General features: G+C 38.9%; 1 protein-coding gene across 7 annotated transcripts in view; it reads left to right on the top strand.

The window, feature by feature from the left end:
* The window catches only part of exoc1 (exocyst complex component 1), a 94216-nt gene that overhangs the window by 62114 nt on the left and 15793 nt on the right, over positions 1-16309 (top strand). For 4 of the 7 annotated variants that reach the window (XM_063043110.1, XM_063043107.1, XM_063043109.1 and 1 more), the window contains 4 exons: positions 1433-1538; positions 3816-3860; positions 9633-9796; positions 11878-11988. In XM_063043110.1, the coding sequence (XP_062899180.1) occupies positions 1433-1538; positions 3816-3860; positions 9633-9796; positions 11878-11988 (426 nt within the window). The remainder of the gene's footprint in view (positions 1-1432; positions 1539-3815; positions 3861-9632; positions 9797-11877; positions 11989-16309) is intronic. The other 3 variants (XM_063043112.1, XM_063043111.1, XM_063043108.1) reach the window with 1 other exon arrangement.

The following is a 16309-nucleotide window of genomic DNA, read 5'->3' as shown; positions in this document are numbered from 1 at the left end:
TATGGCTTGGCAATAATATATATCAGAACTGAATCAATTTTAGCAGACGCAAAATATTACAGCATTAGCTCAACAAGGATTCATCTTGTTGTGGATCCGTTTCTGGCAGAAACAATTAATATACAAAATGGCTACTTTTGCAACTTTAGATTTCCAAAAGGTGATTGTTGCCACCTGATGGATCTTTGCAGACTTCCGATAGTTAAGGCCAAGAGAGAGAAGACCAGATTAAATCACTTGTCAGACCTCCTTCCTTTTTCATCTAGTAATCCATAAGCCTGATTTTAATTATTTTATAATCGGGTGTCTGTTGTTTAAAGTAATAGCCAGTTATTCAAAGAGTTGGAATTCTTTGCATGCCATTCAACAAATATTAGAAGTCACGGTTCCAAGTGTAAATTACACTCCAGCTCTCCAGATATACTTAAATGGAGTTTGTCACCACAGGGTGGCTATCTATATTTTACATAAACCAAACAGAAAATTTGTATTTTTATTGTGTAGGCTGGTTCTTGATTCCATTTGTTTTCAGCAGATTAATATTATGTCTTTCATATACTGCTGATTTTGGTTAATTGGGCCATCAGCTAAATGGGGCAGCTGCTATTTGGGACAACTCTTAAAGAACAAAAACTAATTGAGAAAATAGTTGGGATTCCTTTTGTTTAATTTGGGACATGATACCACTCAATTGGGACGGGAGATTGTTGCCAAACAGTTTCTAGTTAGCATCAGTCACGAGCACTAGCGTGGCTGTTGGACACTACAGCATACTTACAGTGAGCAAATTTTAAATAGTGTCAGTTGCCTGTGTTTGTGTTCAGAAATCAGTGATAGTTGGTGAGAAATGAGCATTAAGACCATTCAGAACTGTTTGGCTCAATGCAGTTTCAACCATTCGAGCTTGAAGATGCCAGAAACAGCTGAGAGCGAAAGTTAGGATCAATGAAGAATTTGAAGGTCTCAATAATCAACTTGATTTCATCAATGAAAACAAAGATTTGGAGAATGCAATAATCAAAAGCATTGTTTGAAGACAGTCGGCTATCAGCATTAGGTGTCTGCACTGATTTGTTCATTTTACAGTAAATCAAAAGAACACAGCATACTCTGGATGAATTTCTCGATCGAAAACTATTAGGAACAAATACCGTTTTATCTACTTCACTGGTAGTGTTCTAATTTGTTCTGTATTTCATTCCTAATTTGTTACTGATTTAAATGGTATATACTTTTTTTTTATATACCTTTCGAACTATTTCCATGAAATTTATGCTAATTGAGGCAGCCCTTAATTGGCCAGAATGTACTGATCCCAATGTGTCTCAATTAGTTGAAATCCTCTTTATTTGCTTTACCTTGTATTTAAATTTACACATCTCCTGATAGAAAAGAGTAAAAATCTTCTCTGATTTTTTTTTTGTATTTGCAGAACTATGTAGACTATATTTCTAGGCTGTATGAAAGGGAAATTAAGGAGTTCTTTGAGGTTGCAAAGATCAAGATGACTGGAACATCAAAAGAAGGAAAGAAGTTTGGTAGGTCTGATCTTCCATTTGGAAAGCATTGTCTCAATAAATGAAATCTTTTGTCAGTAAAAACAAGCATTTCCTCCAAATTGTACAAAATGAAGAGACTTGCAGGAAGGCATTGGTTCTGGCCTCTTGTTGCATGTTTGATTTCATTGTTTAGTCGTGCCAAGGGATGATTGTGTTATTTTTTGATTATTCTTCATCAGTTTTTATAATATCTATTTAATTGACTGGAAAAAACATTATAAATGTAAGCTGAATAGTCAAGCAATGAGTACATGATGTGAATGTAGTCAAATAGAGAAAGAGCATAACGGTAGACTTCAAGGTATATTTTGTTTTAAGTGAGTCATTAATTAGATTTTGCAGGAAGGTCACATTTTATATTTATTTCCTAATCAGATATCATATGTTTTATTAGAATGAGTGATTCATCTGTTTTGAGTGTAGTATAAGTTGAGCAACAAAACTTTCCATTCATTTTAATTAATTTTCATGTTTACTTTTAATAATTTCATATTTTGCTTCATTTGTAAAACAGCTTCATTCATTGTAATGAGAAATTACAATTTTTCATTACAATTATATTTCACTGCACACTGTGAAAACGCTTGAATTATTTTGTTTCCCAGTGTAACTCTGCCACTGTTACAGTGATTTCTGTTGGTTCATTGTCATGGTTAAATATTTTGTCTTTTCTCTGAATGTGCGGGGTAGTATATATGAGTTTGCTAATTCTTGGTTAAAACTTGTAAAGATTTATTGAGAAGAAATTATAAGCAATTTGCCAATTTCAGCAACCTGAATCTAAATCAGAATGAATTTGCTAGAAAACTGTTGTTATTATAAAGTATATTTTTATTTTTGACAAGCAAAATGCCTTTCTGATTCAAGCAGTTGAAGAAAATTGATATTGGAACATTTGAGATTAAATAGTATTAAGAATGTTTCAGCTATTTTGATTTAAATGGGAATTCTTTCCAAGGTAATGGGATACTGGCTAGAAATAGTTTTTAGCGTATGTTTAAGTCCAGTTTTGCTGGGCTAGTTTGAAACTGCTCACTATAGCCTGCTCGATTTTTGTAATATTGTGATTTCTGCTTTATATGTATACCTGCTGGAACTTGAACAATGCATCCCATTCACTAAGAACAACATGTGTTTCCCAAGCTCCTCTTATCACCCTCTTGATAATTCTAAATTGATAATCCTCCTAGTTGTCCTAACCTTGCTGAAAATTCGGTCTAAATTCACATTGTAAAAAACATGCATAATTTTTATTATCTGATGAAGTCATTGCTGATTTCTGCAGTCTGCTGAAAATGCTATATTAACCCCAAGTCTGTCCTTGTAACTCATCCCTTATCCCCAACATCAGCCTAGTGATTAACATTGTGGCATTCCCTTTGATACCAAGTGGAAGAGGTAAACCATTGGATTTGTAATAGGGAAACACGTCTGAGGCCAAACAACAGGAAAGAATTTTGCAAATATACCTGAATAAAACATAAAGCAATCAGGTCACTCAATATTTCCGGGTGGTCAAAAGAAGCAAATAAGTACTGAGTTGTAATCCTAATAAGATCAAGTTGCAGTTGTATCTGACTTGAAACGGAGTTGCTTCATAACTGCTGCATTAACTTCGGTCTCTACAACATAAAAAAGATGTAGAGTGAAGGACATTTTGCAGAAAGGAGAGCTGGTGCAAGTTTTTTTGATTTTATGGAATGGAGATGGTACATTGTCCTTAACAGGCCCAGCAATTTGTTTAAGCTGGAAGAGTCAAAGGAAATTTAGGTGTTGTAAGACTGTAGCAATAGAAATAGGAACAAAAGCTAGCGGGTAGTGAAACAGAAAACAAGTATCAGGTTTAATAAGTGATTATATTTATCGGGAAATACAGTGAATATTGTTGGTCAATATTGTAGCAAATCAATAAGGATGATTTTCCAAATTCACCCATTTCACTTCTCAAAAACCATTTTAATCTTCTTCAAAACCTCACTCTTTTGTCTTCAAGTTTAGTACCCAGCTGTCTCCTAATGATAATTATGCAAGTAATGCATATGTAAGTTTGCATTTATTAGGGTAATATCTGCGAAAGGGAACCATGATAAAAGTAAATTTACACAGTTTTGGGCTTTGCTGAATGTAGAATAATATGCATGTGCATCTCTGTCTGCCTAGTATCTAACAAATGTGATTCTTCTGTACCGTTTGTGCCAAAGGCATGTAACTTAACCTACCTTTTGTGTTTGATGCCTGCATTCTAATCCCATGTAGCCACACTTCCTCGAAAAGAGAGTGCTGTCAAACAAGATATAGAAAGTAAGTATGGCTTCCTTGTCAGTGTGCTGCCTAAGTCATTAACAACTTAACAATGTTAGTTGTTTTCTGGTACTTACTGCAATTTTTACTATGGCCTTACTAATTTGTAGGTTTGCATACTTGATTTAAAGTAATTCAATGGAAGTTTGTTGTCTTTAAGAATAAACTGTATATATTAAATACTGTCACTTCCGTATTTGCATAATGAAAACATTGGAATTTTGATATGTGGTGCATGATTTCAATCCAGCCACTTCACTTTGCGTCCATGTTTTCTAGTCAATTGATTCTTTGGTTTATCTACCATGGAGTACACACAAGAAATTTGCACATTAACTTTGAAATGTGGTAAGGCAGTTTGCAAACTTCCATTCTTGTGTATGCTTATGCCTTGCAACAATCTTACATGAAATGAACAACCTAAGCAATTCTGGGATCTGGTTCGGAGGTGCTGAGGCGTGCAACAAGAACTGGCAGGAGCGGACTGCCAAGGTGAAACAGAAACTGGGACTGTGGGGAGGGCGCTCCCTGTCGATAACAGGCAAGAACCTGGTCATCAGGTGTGAGGTGCTCTCAGGGCTGCTGTACTTGGCACAGGTCTGGCCCGTCCCCCACTCCTACAGCTCGGAAATCACCTGGGCTGTCTTCAGATTCGTCTGGGGATCCAAGATGGAGCGGGTGAGACGGACCGTCATGCACAAGTCTCTGGACAACGGGGGCAAGAACATCCCCAATGTCGCCCTCACCCTGATGGCCAGCTTCGTATGTGGCTGCATCAGGTTGTGTGTAGAACCCAGGTATGTGGGCACCAAGTACCACTATGTGCCCAGGTTCTACCTGTCGCCCTGGCTACGAAGGATGGGTCTGGCCCCACTCCCACGCAACGCCCCAGTCAGCTGGTCGTTGCCGGCATACCTGTCCTACGTAGCAAAGTTCTTCCAGGAGAACGCCTTTGACCACAGGGCCATCAGGCAGTGGTCGGCACGTAGTGTCCTGCAGGCACTGCAGGAGAAGGACGTGATGGACACAGTGGGGTGGTTCCCTGAGCAGACTGTCCAGTTCATCTGGCAAAAAGCCTCATCGCCAGATCTCACCAACAGGCACCAAGACCTCGCCTGGCTGGCGGTGAGAGGGGCCCTCCCAGTCAGAGCCCTCCTGTACGCCCGGAACGTCATCTCTGCACCCCACTGCCCACGGGAGGACTGCAGTGAGGAGGAGTCTGTGACCCACCTCTTTGCACACTGCCAGTTCGCAAAGAGGGTGTGGAGGAGGATGGACGGGCTAGTGTCACGTTTTATCCCCAGCAGCTGCGTAACAGAGGACTCTCTGATCTATGGGCTGTTCCCGGGGACGCACACGGAGACCAACATCCGGTGCTGCTGGCAGATCATCAACTTGGTGAAAGACGCTCTTTGGTCGACCCGAAACTTGATGAACTACCAGCCCATGGAGATGTCCGTGGGAGAATGCTGCCGACTGGCACATTCTCGGCTGCAGGAGTACGTGCTGAGGGACACGCTGAAACTCGGTGCAGCCACCGCAAGGGCCCGGTGGGGAAGGACCATGGTATAGGTTTCTCCACCGTGGGAGTGGGAGGGGTCGGTGGGCGGGGAGTATACCCCTCAACAATGATATGGTAAGCTGAACTACTGGAGTGCCATGTGGGTGGCTATAAGTACGGATATGTACTGACTATAATGGAAACGTATGTAAAGGATGAAAAGTTATTGAATGATTTATTGTATATATTTATTTTTGAACAAAGTATATTTTGAAATAAAAAAAATTCTGGGAAATTGTAGGCCATAAGTGGACACGGTGTAGAAAAACAAAAAAAATTGTAGTGTTATATATGAAGTTAACTTTTGAAGCTTGTTGGTAAAATATTGAGTAACTGGAGGTTGGAGGCCCGATGTCTGAGAATCCAGGCCAAGTCTTTAAAGAATTTCACTTGTCCTTTGCATGCATTCGACAAAATGCCATATTATAATAAGTAAGGCTGTTTTGGTTCAGTCATGGTATTCCATTTGCCTGAGTGAATGAGTTAACATTTGTTCAAGTCCTGCTGCAGAGATCTGAATACATAATGTGTACTCAATCACTGATGCAGTATTGAGGAGTCCTGCAATGCTAATATGTCACCTATAAAATGAGATGCTAAGCCAAGGCTTTATTTACCCCTTTGAATGGATGTAAACGATCTGAAGGCCTTTTTTTAAAAGAAAAAAAACACAAACTAGTTCTCCAAATTTAAGCAAGCTTCACCAAAACAAATTGTCCAGCTATTTCTATTTTTTATTGATTTTTCTGTGTAAATTAATTGTTTTTTCTTTTTCATAATAGTGGCATTAATTGTGAAGTGTTTTTAGATATCATAGATGCCATATTAATTCAAGTTTTTAACTAAATATAAATACAGTTAATGTTGCTGTTTCGCATTTAATCTAATAGTTAGTAGCCAGGCTGGAACAAAAAGAAGCATAAATGAAAATGGATTTCTAAATCAAATGATTGTCACTAATAAATGCATAATGTGTAATACCATGAATTTATAATCTAACAAAATCATTAACTGCCTTAATTAATGAAAGAGGGCATTGAGACCACACTGTAGAACTTAACTACTGTAAAGTCAGCTTTGTTTGCCAACAGCAGAGGTGAACACACTGGTAAGAAAGTTGTTAACACTATGTCCTCACTATGACTTGTACCAGTGACAGATTTAAGTTGCTTTCATCTCTGTCCTTAATGTATTTCCAACCTGCAGAAATGTGAGAAAGTGCTTGCACTTCTGATTCTTATAGACAGTGTTAATAAAAATAATTAATACCATTCACAGCACTTTTCACAGAATTGGTTTAAGACTGTCCGGACCTGGTCACAAGACAGGGAAATATGGCTTTAAAATGTGGGTTAGATTCTCAAACTACAATAAAGATTAAAGTGTAATTTCCCCTGTATTGTCGACTACACCTCAACCTCCATTCACACAGGTGCTTCCCATCATCTTTCCAATTCTTTCCTTGTTTTGAGGTTTCTGTTTTTGGTTTACACTGCTCAATTTTACTTTCCTTCATCTGACTTTTCTGTGGATATGAGCCTCATGAGTCTGTTAAAGGTTGTTTTGGCTTGGATTCATCCGGTGTGATTCTGAAGTATCACTGCACTGGTAGTTTTAACTTCTTCAGATGTAAAAATTATACTACTTTAGAAGAAAAGCTGGTAATGGGATAATGTCTCCATGCTCCTGCAAAGAATAGAGTGTGAATGGAGTGTGAATATTTAGAGGCTTACAAATCTCCTTTAAATTCTGGACAAGAACAAAACTGAAGGCTTAAAAAAAATCCCACAGGTGCTGGAAATCTTTTGTAAAAATAGAAAATGCTAGAGATGATCAACAGGTCAGGTAGCTTCTGTGAAAGAGTAACAAATATGTCATTTTCCCACAACAATCCTGGTTCCATTTTTATCAGAAATATTTCCTTTGTCATATTCAGCACTCCACAACCCTCTGCAACTTAAAACCAACTTGTGATCCTCCTTCCCATTTCTTCCAAAGGGCCTTTATCTTGAGACATTAACTCATTTTCTCTTTCCATGGATATTGCCTGACCTGCTGAGTGTTTTAGCATAACTGTTTATAATTCAGATTTACAGCATCTGCATTTGTGCTTTATTGTCCTAAGAAAATCTTTCTTTACTCTGTTAAATATTAGGTTTAGTTTAATATTGGGTTTGTAATATTTTAAAAAAACAGTGCTTTTCGACGTAATTAATGGAATGCCATAAAGCAGGGGTCCCCAACCTTTTTTGCACTGTGGACCGGTTTAATATTGACAATATTCTTGCGGACTGGCTGACCCCGGGGGGGGGGGGGGGCGGGGGTGTGTTGCCAACAGACAAGAGTAGCAGTCAAATACGTTGTGTTTACCCCTGAAAGACTACAATGACCATGAAGCCTTCCAGTGTGCATGCGTGACTTGCGCATTCGTGTACGTGCCGATTTTTTTCTACAAATCGTTTTTGGCAATTCTGTTCGGGGGTGTTGATCACAACCGGAATATAGGTGATAAGTGGCTAATACTGTACACTCAGTTTCGTTTCTAAAAGCGTTTATCTAACAAATTTAATATTAAACACATAGCGCATATTTTCCTCACATGAATATAGTGATAAGTCAATTATCAGGGGAGCTTGAAGCAAGTGTTGAACAAACTTCCAGTAGAAGTGGTTAGAGGCAGGTTTGATATTATCATTTAAAGAAAAATTGGATAGGTATATGGACGGGAAAGGAATGGACGGTTGTGGGCTGAATGCAGGTCGGTGGGACTAGGTGAGAGTAACATTCCGCACGGACTAGCATGGCACAGATGGCCTGTTTACGTGCTGTAATTGTTATATGGTTATATAAGTCACTTATGAGTCAATAGCATCATAACATTTTAAGTAACGTTTGGATATTAAACACACGGTGCATATTTTCCTCGTATGAACATATAAAGGCCATTCGTAAGGCCATTGATGTTGTGGGGATGGAACTGGACTCTCTGACGGTGGTGTCTGAAAAGAGGATGCTGTCCAAGTTGCATGCCATCTTGGACAATGTCTCCCATCCACTGCATAGTGTACTGGGTGGGCACAGGAGTACATTCAGCCAGAGACTTATTCCACCGAGATGCAACACAGAGCATCATAGGAAGTCATTCCTGCCTGTGGCCATCAAACTTTATAACTCCTCCCTTGGAGGGTCAGACACCCTGAGCCAATAGGCTGGTCCTGGACTTATTTCCTGGCATAATTTACATATTGCTATTTAACTATTTATGGTTTTATTACTATTTATTATTTATGGTGCAGCTGTAATGAAAACCAATTTCCCCCGGGATCAATAAAGTATGACTATGACTATAAAATCATTGCAACACACCAATATCGCTGAATCAGTGGGAGCCCTGGGCTTGTTACCCTGCAACAAGATGGCCCCATCGAGGGGTGATGGGAGACAGCGATACTCGAAGGGGGTTCCTTATGTCCAATCTATTCCGCAATTTAATTTTCGTTGCATTCATTGCAGAGATATGTTGGAAATGGAAGCAACGTTTTCAGTGCTTTCGTGACTGTCTCAGGATATTTAGCCTTGACTTTGATCCAGAATGCCGGCAGAGATGTTGTGTCAAACATACTTTTCAGCCCGCCGTCATTTACAAGCTCAAGGAGTAGATCTCCTTCCCGCACTGACATGGATGACGCACGGGTGTGCGTGACAGGGAATGAGGAAAGGTACAGCTGGCTCATATCGCCAAATCATTTCGTTTCCTCGCAGCCTGGTAGCACATGCTTTGCGGCCCGGTACCGGTCCGTGGCCCAGCGGCTGGGGACCGCTGCCATAAAGGCTCACTGAGTTTCAGTTGTCTGGGATTTTCCCAATTCTGACTTGTTTGGTGCTTTTAATTTTGAGTTTGTGACTTTATTAATATATATTTGAAACTTTACTAAAAAAGTTATATAGTCTTAAATGTCTTGTATTCTTTGAGTTTTAAAAATATGAAAAAAATGTACCTGTGCTAGTGTTAAGTAGCAGATGGTGGGCAGTCATTCGTATTGAATGATCCTAGACCATTACTTGTTACATTGAGTTATCCTCAAGCCTTCAATAAAATTGAGACACCACATTTCAGGGTTTGATGTTCTGCCCATGCAACAAATGTTTAATTTTGAGACCTTAGTTAAGTGTAATGTTGTTATCACTAACTTAGATTTATTGGATTGCAGGTCTTCATGGAAGTTCTGGAAAACTTACAGGTTCTACTTCTAGCCTAAACAAGCTGTCTGTTCAGGGATCAGGAAATCGTCGCTCTCAGTCATCCTCACTGCTTGACATGGGAAACATGTCTGCTTCGGACATCGATGTGGCTGATAGAACCAAATTTGATAAGGTACATACATTAGTTAGTAATACTTTGAAAATTGAGCTTAATTTGTGTGGTGTTGGAACCTAGATGGGGTACCCATATGCTGTTACCCAACACTATCATTAAATACTTATGTTGGAATTTTGTGCTATGTGCATCTGGCGGGTTTTAAAAAAAGGCTTTTTTTCTAGCCCTTTCAAAATGGCTGTAAGTAAGAGAGGGCCGGCTGGTGGTGTAGTGGCATCAGCACTGGACTTCCAGGCAGATGGTCCTGAGTTCAAACCCAGCCAGGTCCCAACCTGGGCAGCAGCAGCATCTGCACGGAAGAAAGGCCTGGCCATCTACTTCCGTATCTTGTCAGGAAAACCCTATGGCCCCCTGAGGTCACAAAGAGTCGAATTCAACTTAACAACCGAACAACAGAAGAGAGGAAAGCAGAATTCTCAGTTTATATGTGTGCCATAAGGCACTAGGTTTCCAATAATTATCTAACTTCTTTCAAGCAGTTAAAGGCAAAATCTACAATGTGGTCCATGATTTATCAAAAATGTAGTGGTAGCCATAGATAGCAACTTTTAAAACAACATATATACTGGGAAAAAATAAAAGTCAGGTATTTAAAATTTTTAATGATTTTCTCTCCACAATGTTCAAATCATGTTTAATTTTTCAAACCATACATAGATACAGCTGAACAAGACAGTGTTCCTCCTGGGGACAAGGTGCAAAATATTCAAAATAGCAAGCAAACCTTGAGTAATATTATTCAAAATGGCTAGTAAAGTAGTTTGTTCACTCTGGGGGTTGTTGAGGGGACCTAGTTGTAGCCCAAGACCATGAACGACAATGTCCGGCAATCAACGGATCAGTGTCCCAGCAGTATATAGACACGTGCAATCCAGCCTGTCATTCCACCACTCGAACACGGGAGGGCAGCACCAACAGGAGAGGCCAGGCCAGGCCCCAGCCGGGTACAGACGCCATGCTGTAAACGCTATCGCGTCTCTCACCTGGTCACCAGCAGCAGGCAAGCATGAGGCCTAGTTCCAGCAACGTTGCCAGATTTGAGTATTGTATGGCATTTTCGGTCCATGTTTCTTGGATTTCTCAATTTTGTTCAAGATAAGACTTTTGAATACTTCTATATTGGAAAGTGACAAATTAGTAATACTATTCCATCCTTGGGTATTTTTTATCAACTGATTTTTAAAACATACATATTTGATGCCAATAGTCTATCCCGTGTCTCATTTTCGCAGTGACAAGTGTTTATGAAGGGCATTTGTGAATAAGTTTATGCTGTTTAATTAATTAGCTGGTAAAGTTTCTTGGAGTTTTCTGAGGTTGAAAAAGGTGCTGTATAAATGCAGCTTTCCCTTTGTATCAATTTTCTTGAGAGCAACTATTTTCAACTCTGGTTGTGACACTGTCATTATATGCTTGTTTAGAAAGAAAATACATTTACAAAATATCATAAAGGTCTCCAAAGATGCTTAGTGGCAAACTTTTAACCAGGTCTTTAGCATAAATTAATTGATAATTGTGGAAAATATGAATGTGAGAAACATGGACTGGAGGAGGCCAGTTGGTCTCAAGTTTGCTCCAGCTTTCTCAACCTCGGAGATATCCCAGGACGCTTGACTTGTACAACTGAAAAGATACAGCATCATGGTATCTAAAAAATACTATCTATGGATCATGGTCTCAGAATGCACTTTCATTTATCTTTCAAATCCTTGTATTTTATAGCAAATTAAGATCCATTAAAACGTTGGCACTTCCGTAATATAGAAAATGCAATTTATATAACATAATTTTATAAGAATAATATCTTTCAGGGATAGATACGTGATATGTTTCAATGATGCAATTGAAACAATTTTCTACTTTAATTTGTCAGTAAGAATAGTAAGTATCGTCTCCTGACGATAAAAATCTTGCAGCACAAGAGAAAAGTATTATCTACAAACAGTAAGTTAAGTAAATATATGCAATACTTTTTATTCATCACTGAATTCCATTCAGGTAACATGACACACAGCTGAAAAGATGTAGCATGTTTTGAATATTATATGTGGAACTAAATACTGTTTCCTTTCCTGCAGATTTTTGAACAGGTCTTAAGCGAATTAGAACCTCTCTGTTTGGCTGAACAGGATTTCATCAGCAAATTCTTCAAGCTACAACAAAGTCCAGCTTTACCAGGATCAGTAGTGGTAAGGCTGCATAAGTAAATAAGTTGATCTATAACTGCCTAGAAGTTGATCAGCATAAACAAAATCATTTTGGAGGGTCACTACTAAAATTCAATAATGCATGAATTCTGCAATGGTCTTAAGATATTGTAGGGTTTTTGGATCTAATGATGGACGTAATAACTGTCAGGAATTTAGACTTATGAGTGGAAAGGATATTAGAGGTACAAGGCATGGGCCATTGGTTGTGAGGGAAGCTGGGGCAAGGAGATCCATTATTAGGAATTGGTCAGAGGTCAGAATGAACACTCAGTAGTTAGTACAACGGTTGTGGTGGGAGATGCTCATATGGCAGATCGGTAGTGAGTTAGTGATGGAGATGCTTATGGACAAAGTTTCTGAGCTAGTGTTGGGGGTGGGGGGGTGATGGTAGGAGGAGGATGAGACTGAGGAAGGGCAATAGAGTTAAAGATCGTACTTGGGCCAGATTCGCAAGGTCAGATGGTGTCATCTGAAAAGTGGCAGCTACTGTGATCCGCTCTGATTGGATAATTTATGTGTTACCATGCCCCATGCACAAAGCCCCAGAGGGAAATTAGTGGGCTCTGCAACTCACAATCAATCTCTGATTTTCCAATGTCATTGTTTTTTTTGCTCATAAAGTTGATTCACATGATGCACAAAAATATCTGTATCAAGATGGCTCTCAATTCTGAAAAAGGAAAGTCATCTGTGCATTTTTTTTTATGATCTAAGTGGATTGTTCTGGTTTTAATATTTGACCCAAAAGTGTTTTTCTGCCTGTGATTATAGTAGCTTTGATGGAAAATTGCATCTTCCGGTCAGACTATGGTGGAAACGAAGCTAAATATATGTTTAGAACAACATTTTTTTTACCACTGTGCATCATGTTTAAATGATTAATCTAGTAAAGTATTTCTTTTAACAGTTAATACATTCCATTTCATTTTAAAATGGAACTTAGTGATTTAGCCATTTATGGACAATGTATTTCCATAGAATTATGCAAGTTGTTTGAAACCATTAAAATTGCATTGTTTGTCAATAAAGATAGCGCCATGCAATCTTTCCTATGAATAATAAAGCTTTACTGGAAGTTTTGCTGAGACATTGAAAGTGATGTTGCACCAGTTATAAATGCATGAAAAGAAGATTAATACATGCTAGTAACTTTATTTATTCGTATCATGAATATGAATGATGTGGCTTATAAATCCTTTTCTGTGATTTTCCTGTCCACACCATTTTCCACTCTTCTCCACCACATCCGTATGTCTGTAAATACTGAAAAATGCTTTGAATTGTGTCAATGGAAGACTAGAAACAGAATGATGGAACAGAATGGGGGTGAAACACTTCTCCATTCAAAATGTGACAAAGCCACAGGGGTCTGTGGATAGATTCCAGAGGTCTGTGAATTTGGATGGAAAAAAAATATTCACATCACATTATAGTTGTTACAAATATCTCAAAATATTGTTTACAGCATGCTCAGCACTATTTTGTTAGTAAGGAAGCATGTATATTACTATATCCCATTTTTAAAAATATCTTGATACCTGTATTCCAATATAATTGGTTTCTTTTCTAATCCTATATATTTGATTTTATATATTTAAATACATTATTCTGAGAAAGGGTTCAGACTTCTCTGTACTGCCTCATGATATTACAGTTGGGCTGTAATATACTGTGCAAAGCCATTTATTGCTGTCCTCTGTTCATGTAGCAGCCTTTGCATTTTGTTAACTTATATTCATTTGGTATCTTGCCCAGAGTAATAGTACTCTGATTTAATGAGGAAAGTCATGTATTAAATACTGTACTGTAAATCATTTTATGTGAATCTTGTTTCTTACTGCTCTGATTCTTCTAACTGACCACATTGATCTGAGTGGAATTGATTGGTTTGCTTTTAGATAAAAACAAAGCATCGGGAGTTTTTAAATAATGACTTGATTTGTGTAATGGTAATACAAAAGTTTAACTGGATAAATGGAAAGTCACTATATTAACTTCTCAGGAGTGAGACGTTATGATGAAGTCAAAAACTGATCTAATCCTTTTCTGGTTGATTTTCACTCAGCATGTGCCACTGTAGCCTCCTCTTGGTTCCGTAACGATATGACCCCTAGTTGTATTAAAAACAGAAAATGCTGAAAACACTGAGCATGTCATGCAACATCCATAGAAAGAAAAATGGTTTACATTTTGAGTTGAAGTATTTTTGTCAGAACTGGGAACAAGAAAAACAAGGTGGTATACAACCACAATAGGAGTGGGAAAAGGATGGATAGGACAAAGGGGCAAGCTAGTTTTGCCTTTGGAGTAAGCTGTTAATGAGGTTATTTGATCAAGGGGTTAATGAGGGCATTTGGAAAAGGACTGGGCGGGGGTAGGTTTGAGGGAGGTGTCCACTGAACTTGTTTCTTGTTAACTTGACTCCTATCCATTTCCCGTAGTCAAATCCCTTCGCAATATATCCTTGGTGCCTTTGCCTTTTAACACTTTGACAGGTTCCCATTTCCTGCACCCCCTCCCCATCTTCAACATGGATATACAATTTCTCTATATATTGATACTACTTAGAATGGCTTAATGCTTTCCACTTCTCCGTTGACAGAGGCTCAAACAATTTTCTTTTACCAATGCATTCTTTCACCTTGTAGAACTTATTCTTACATTGAATGGCTTCCTCAGCTCCCCTCACTGTCTCCCGATCAAGGATGTAACCATGGGAACTTTCATTGCTACTCTGTCTTTCCGTGTCAAAGACAACCAGTGACAAGCATTCAGTACACATCCACAGACTCCCACAGCATTACTGACCATACTTCCTCCAACCCTGTCTCCTGTGATGACAGTTTCATTCTCCCATTTCCTCTTTCTCCATCATATTTATTCCAATGACAAGATCTTTGCGTATAGGTGCCTCTGAAATATCTTCCTCCTTTCTGAACTGTTGCTTCTCATCCATCATTCTTAAAAGCTTCTATCACATCTTATCTATTAATCAGCCCTCTCCTTGATGAAGCAACAGATTTTAAACTACTACTGTCCTTCCACCCCACTAGTCTCTAAAATCAACAGGTCATTCTTCACAATTTCTACTTTTTCAACAAGTTTCCACCACCAGGCAAATTTTCTTCTCTTTCAGCACTTCATAGGGACTATCTCCTTTGCTCTTCCATCTCTGCCAATCTCTTCCTTTCTTACAGCACTTTCCCATGCAACTGCAAGGGAAGCAACACCTGTCCTTTCAACTCTTCCCTTACAATGATCCAGAAACCCAAACAGTTGTGCAGGTGGAACAGGGATTTGCATACATCCAACGTAAGCATGTATGGTCTCCTCTGTTTGAAACCCTAATGAAGATTGTATGTCCACTTCATAGACCATTTGTGTTCACTGTGCAGTGGCATCACTGAGCTTCCTGTTTCCTCCCACTTCAAATCTCCATTCCACTTCTGTGTTGGCCTTCTGCACTTGTTAGCAAAGCTTGAGAAACAGCGCCTTGTTATCTGTCTTCATGCATTGCAGTCCTTCAGATTCAGTCAAATCTTACATCTTCAGGTTACTTGCTTTCCCTCTGTGTTAGAATAAACCGGATCATCCATCCGTGACATTGTCTCAGTTTTAGCATCAAGGTGACTGCTGGATGTGACCTGTAGCTGTGCATTTCACAAATCCTGTGTCCCTTTGTCTGTGTTCTCACCCTCTTTTACCCTTATCCAGATTCAGATTTTTTAATCACTGACCATCATGTGAAATCTGTTTTTTTTTTTGCAGTGCAAAGGCATAAAATTACTATAAATTACAAAATAAGTAAATAGTGCAAAAGAAATTAGTAACGAATGATGTTCATGGACCATTCAGAAATCTGATGGCAAAGGGGAAGAAGCTACTCCTAAACTGTTGAGTATGTGACTTCAAGCTGCTGTACAGTACTACTTCCCTGATGGTAGGAACTAGAGGGCGTGTCCTGGATGTTGAGGGTCTTAATGATGGATGCTGCCTTCTTAAGGCACTGCCTCTTGAAGATGACGTCAATGGAAATGTTGTGCCCGTGAGGGAGCTGGCTGAGCCTCTTGCAATCCCGTGTATTGGAGCCTCCATACCAGTCAGATGCTCTCCACTGTACATCTGTAGACATTTGCAAGAGTCTTTGGTGATATACCAAACTTTTGCAAACTCCTAACAAAGTAGAGCCATTGGCATGCCATCTTTGTGATTGGATCAATACGTTGGGCCTAGTCTGGATCCTCTGAGGTGATGACACCCAGGAACTTGAAGCTGCTCGCCCTTCCCACCTCTGATCCCT

Source organism: Mobula hypostoma, chromosome 3 (assembly GCF_963921235.1).
Source record: "Mobula hypostoma chromosome 3, sMobHyp1.1, whole genome shotgun sequence".
NCBI lineage: Eukaryota > Metazoa > Chordata > Chondrichthyes > Myliobatiformes > Myliobatidae > Mobula > Mobula hypostoma.
This window is presented reverse-complemented; position numbering and strand designations above follow the sequence as displayed.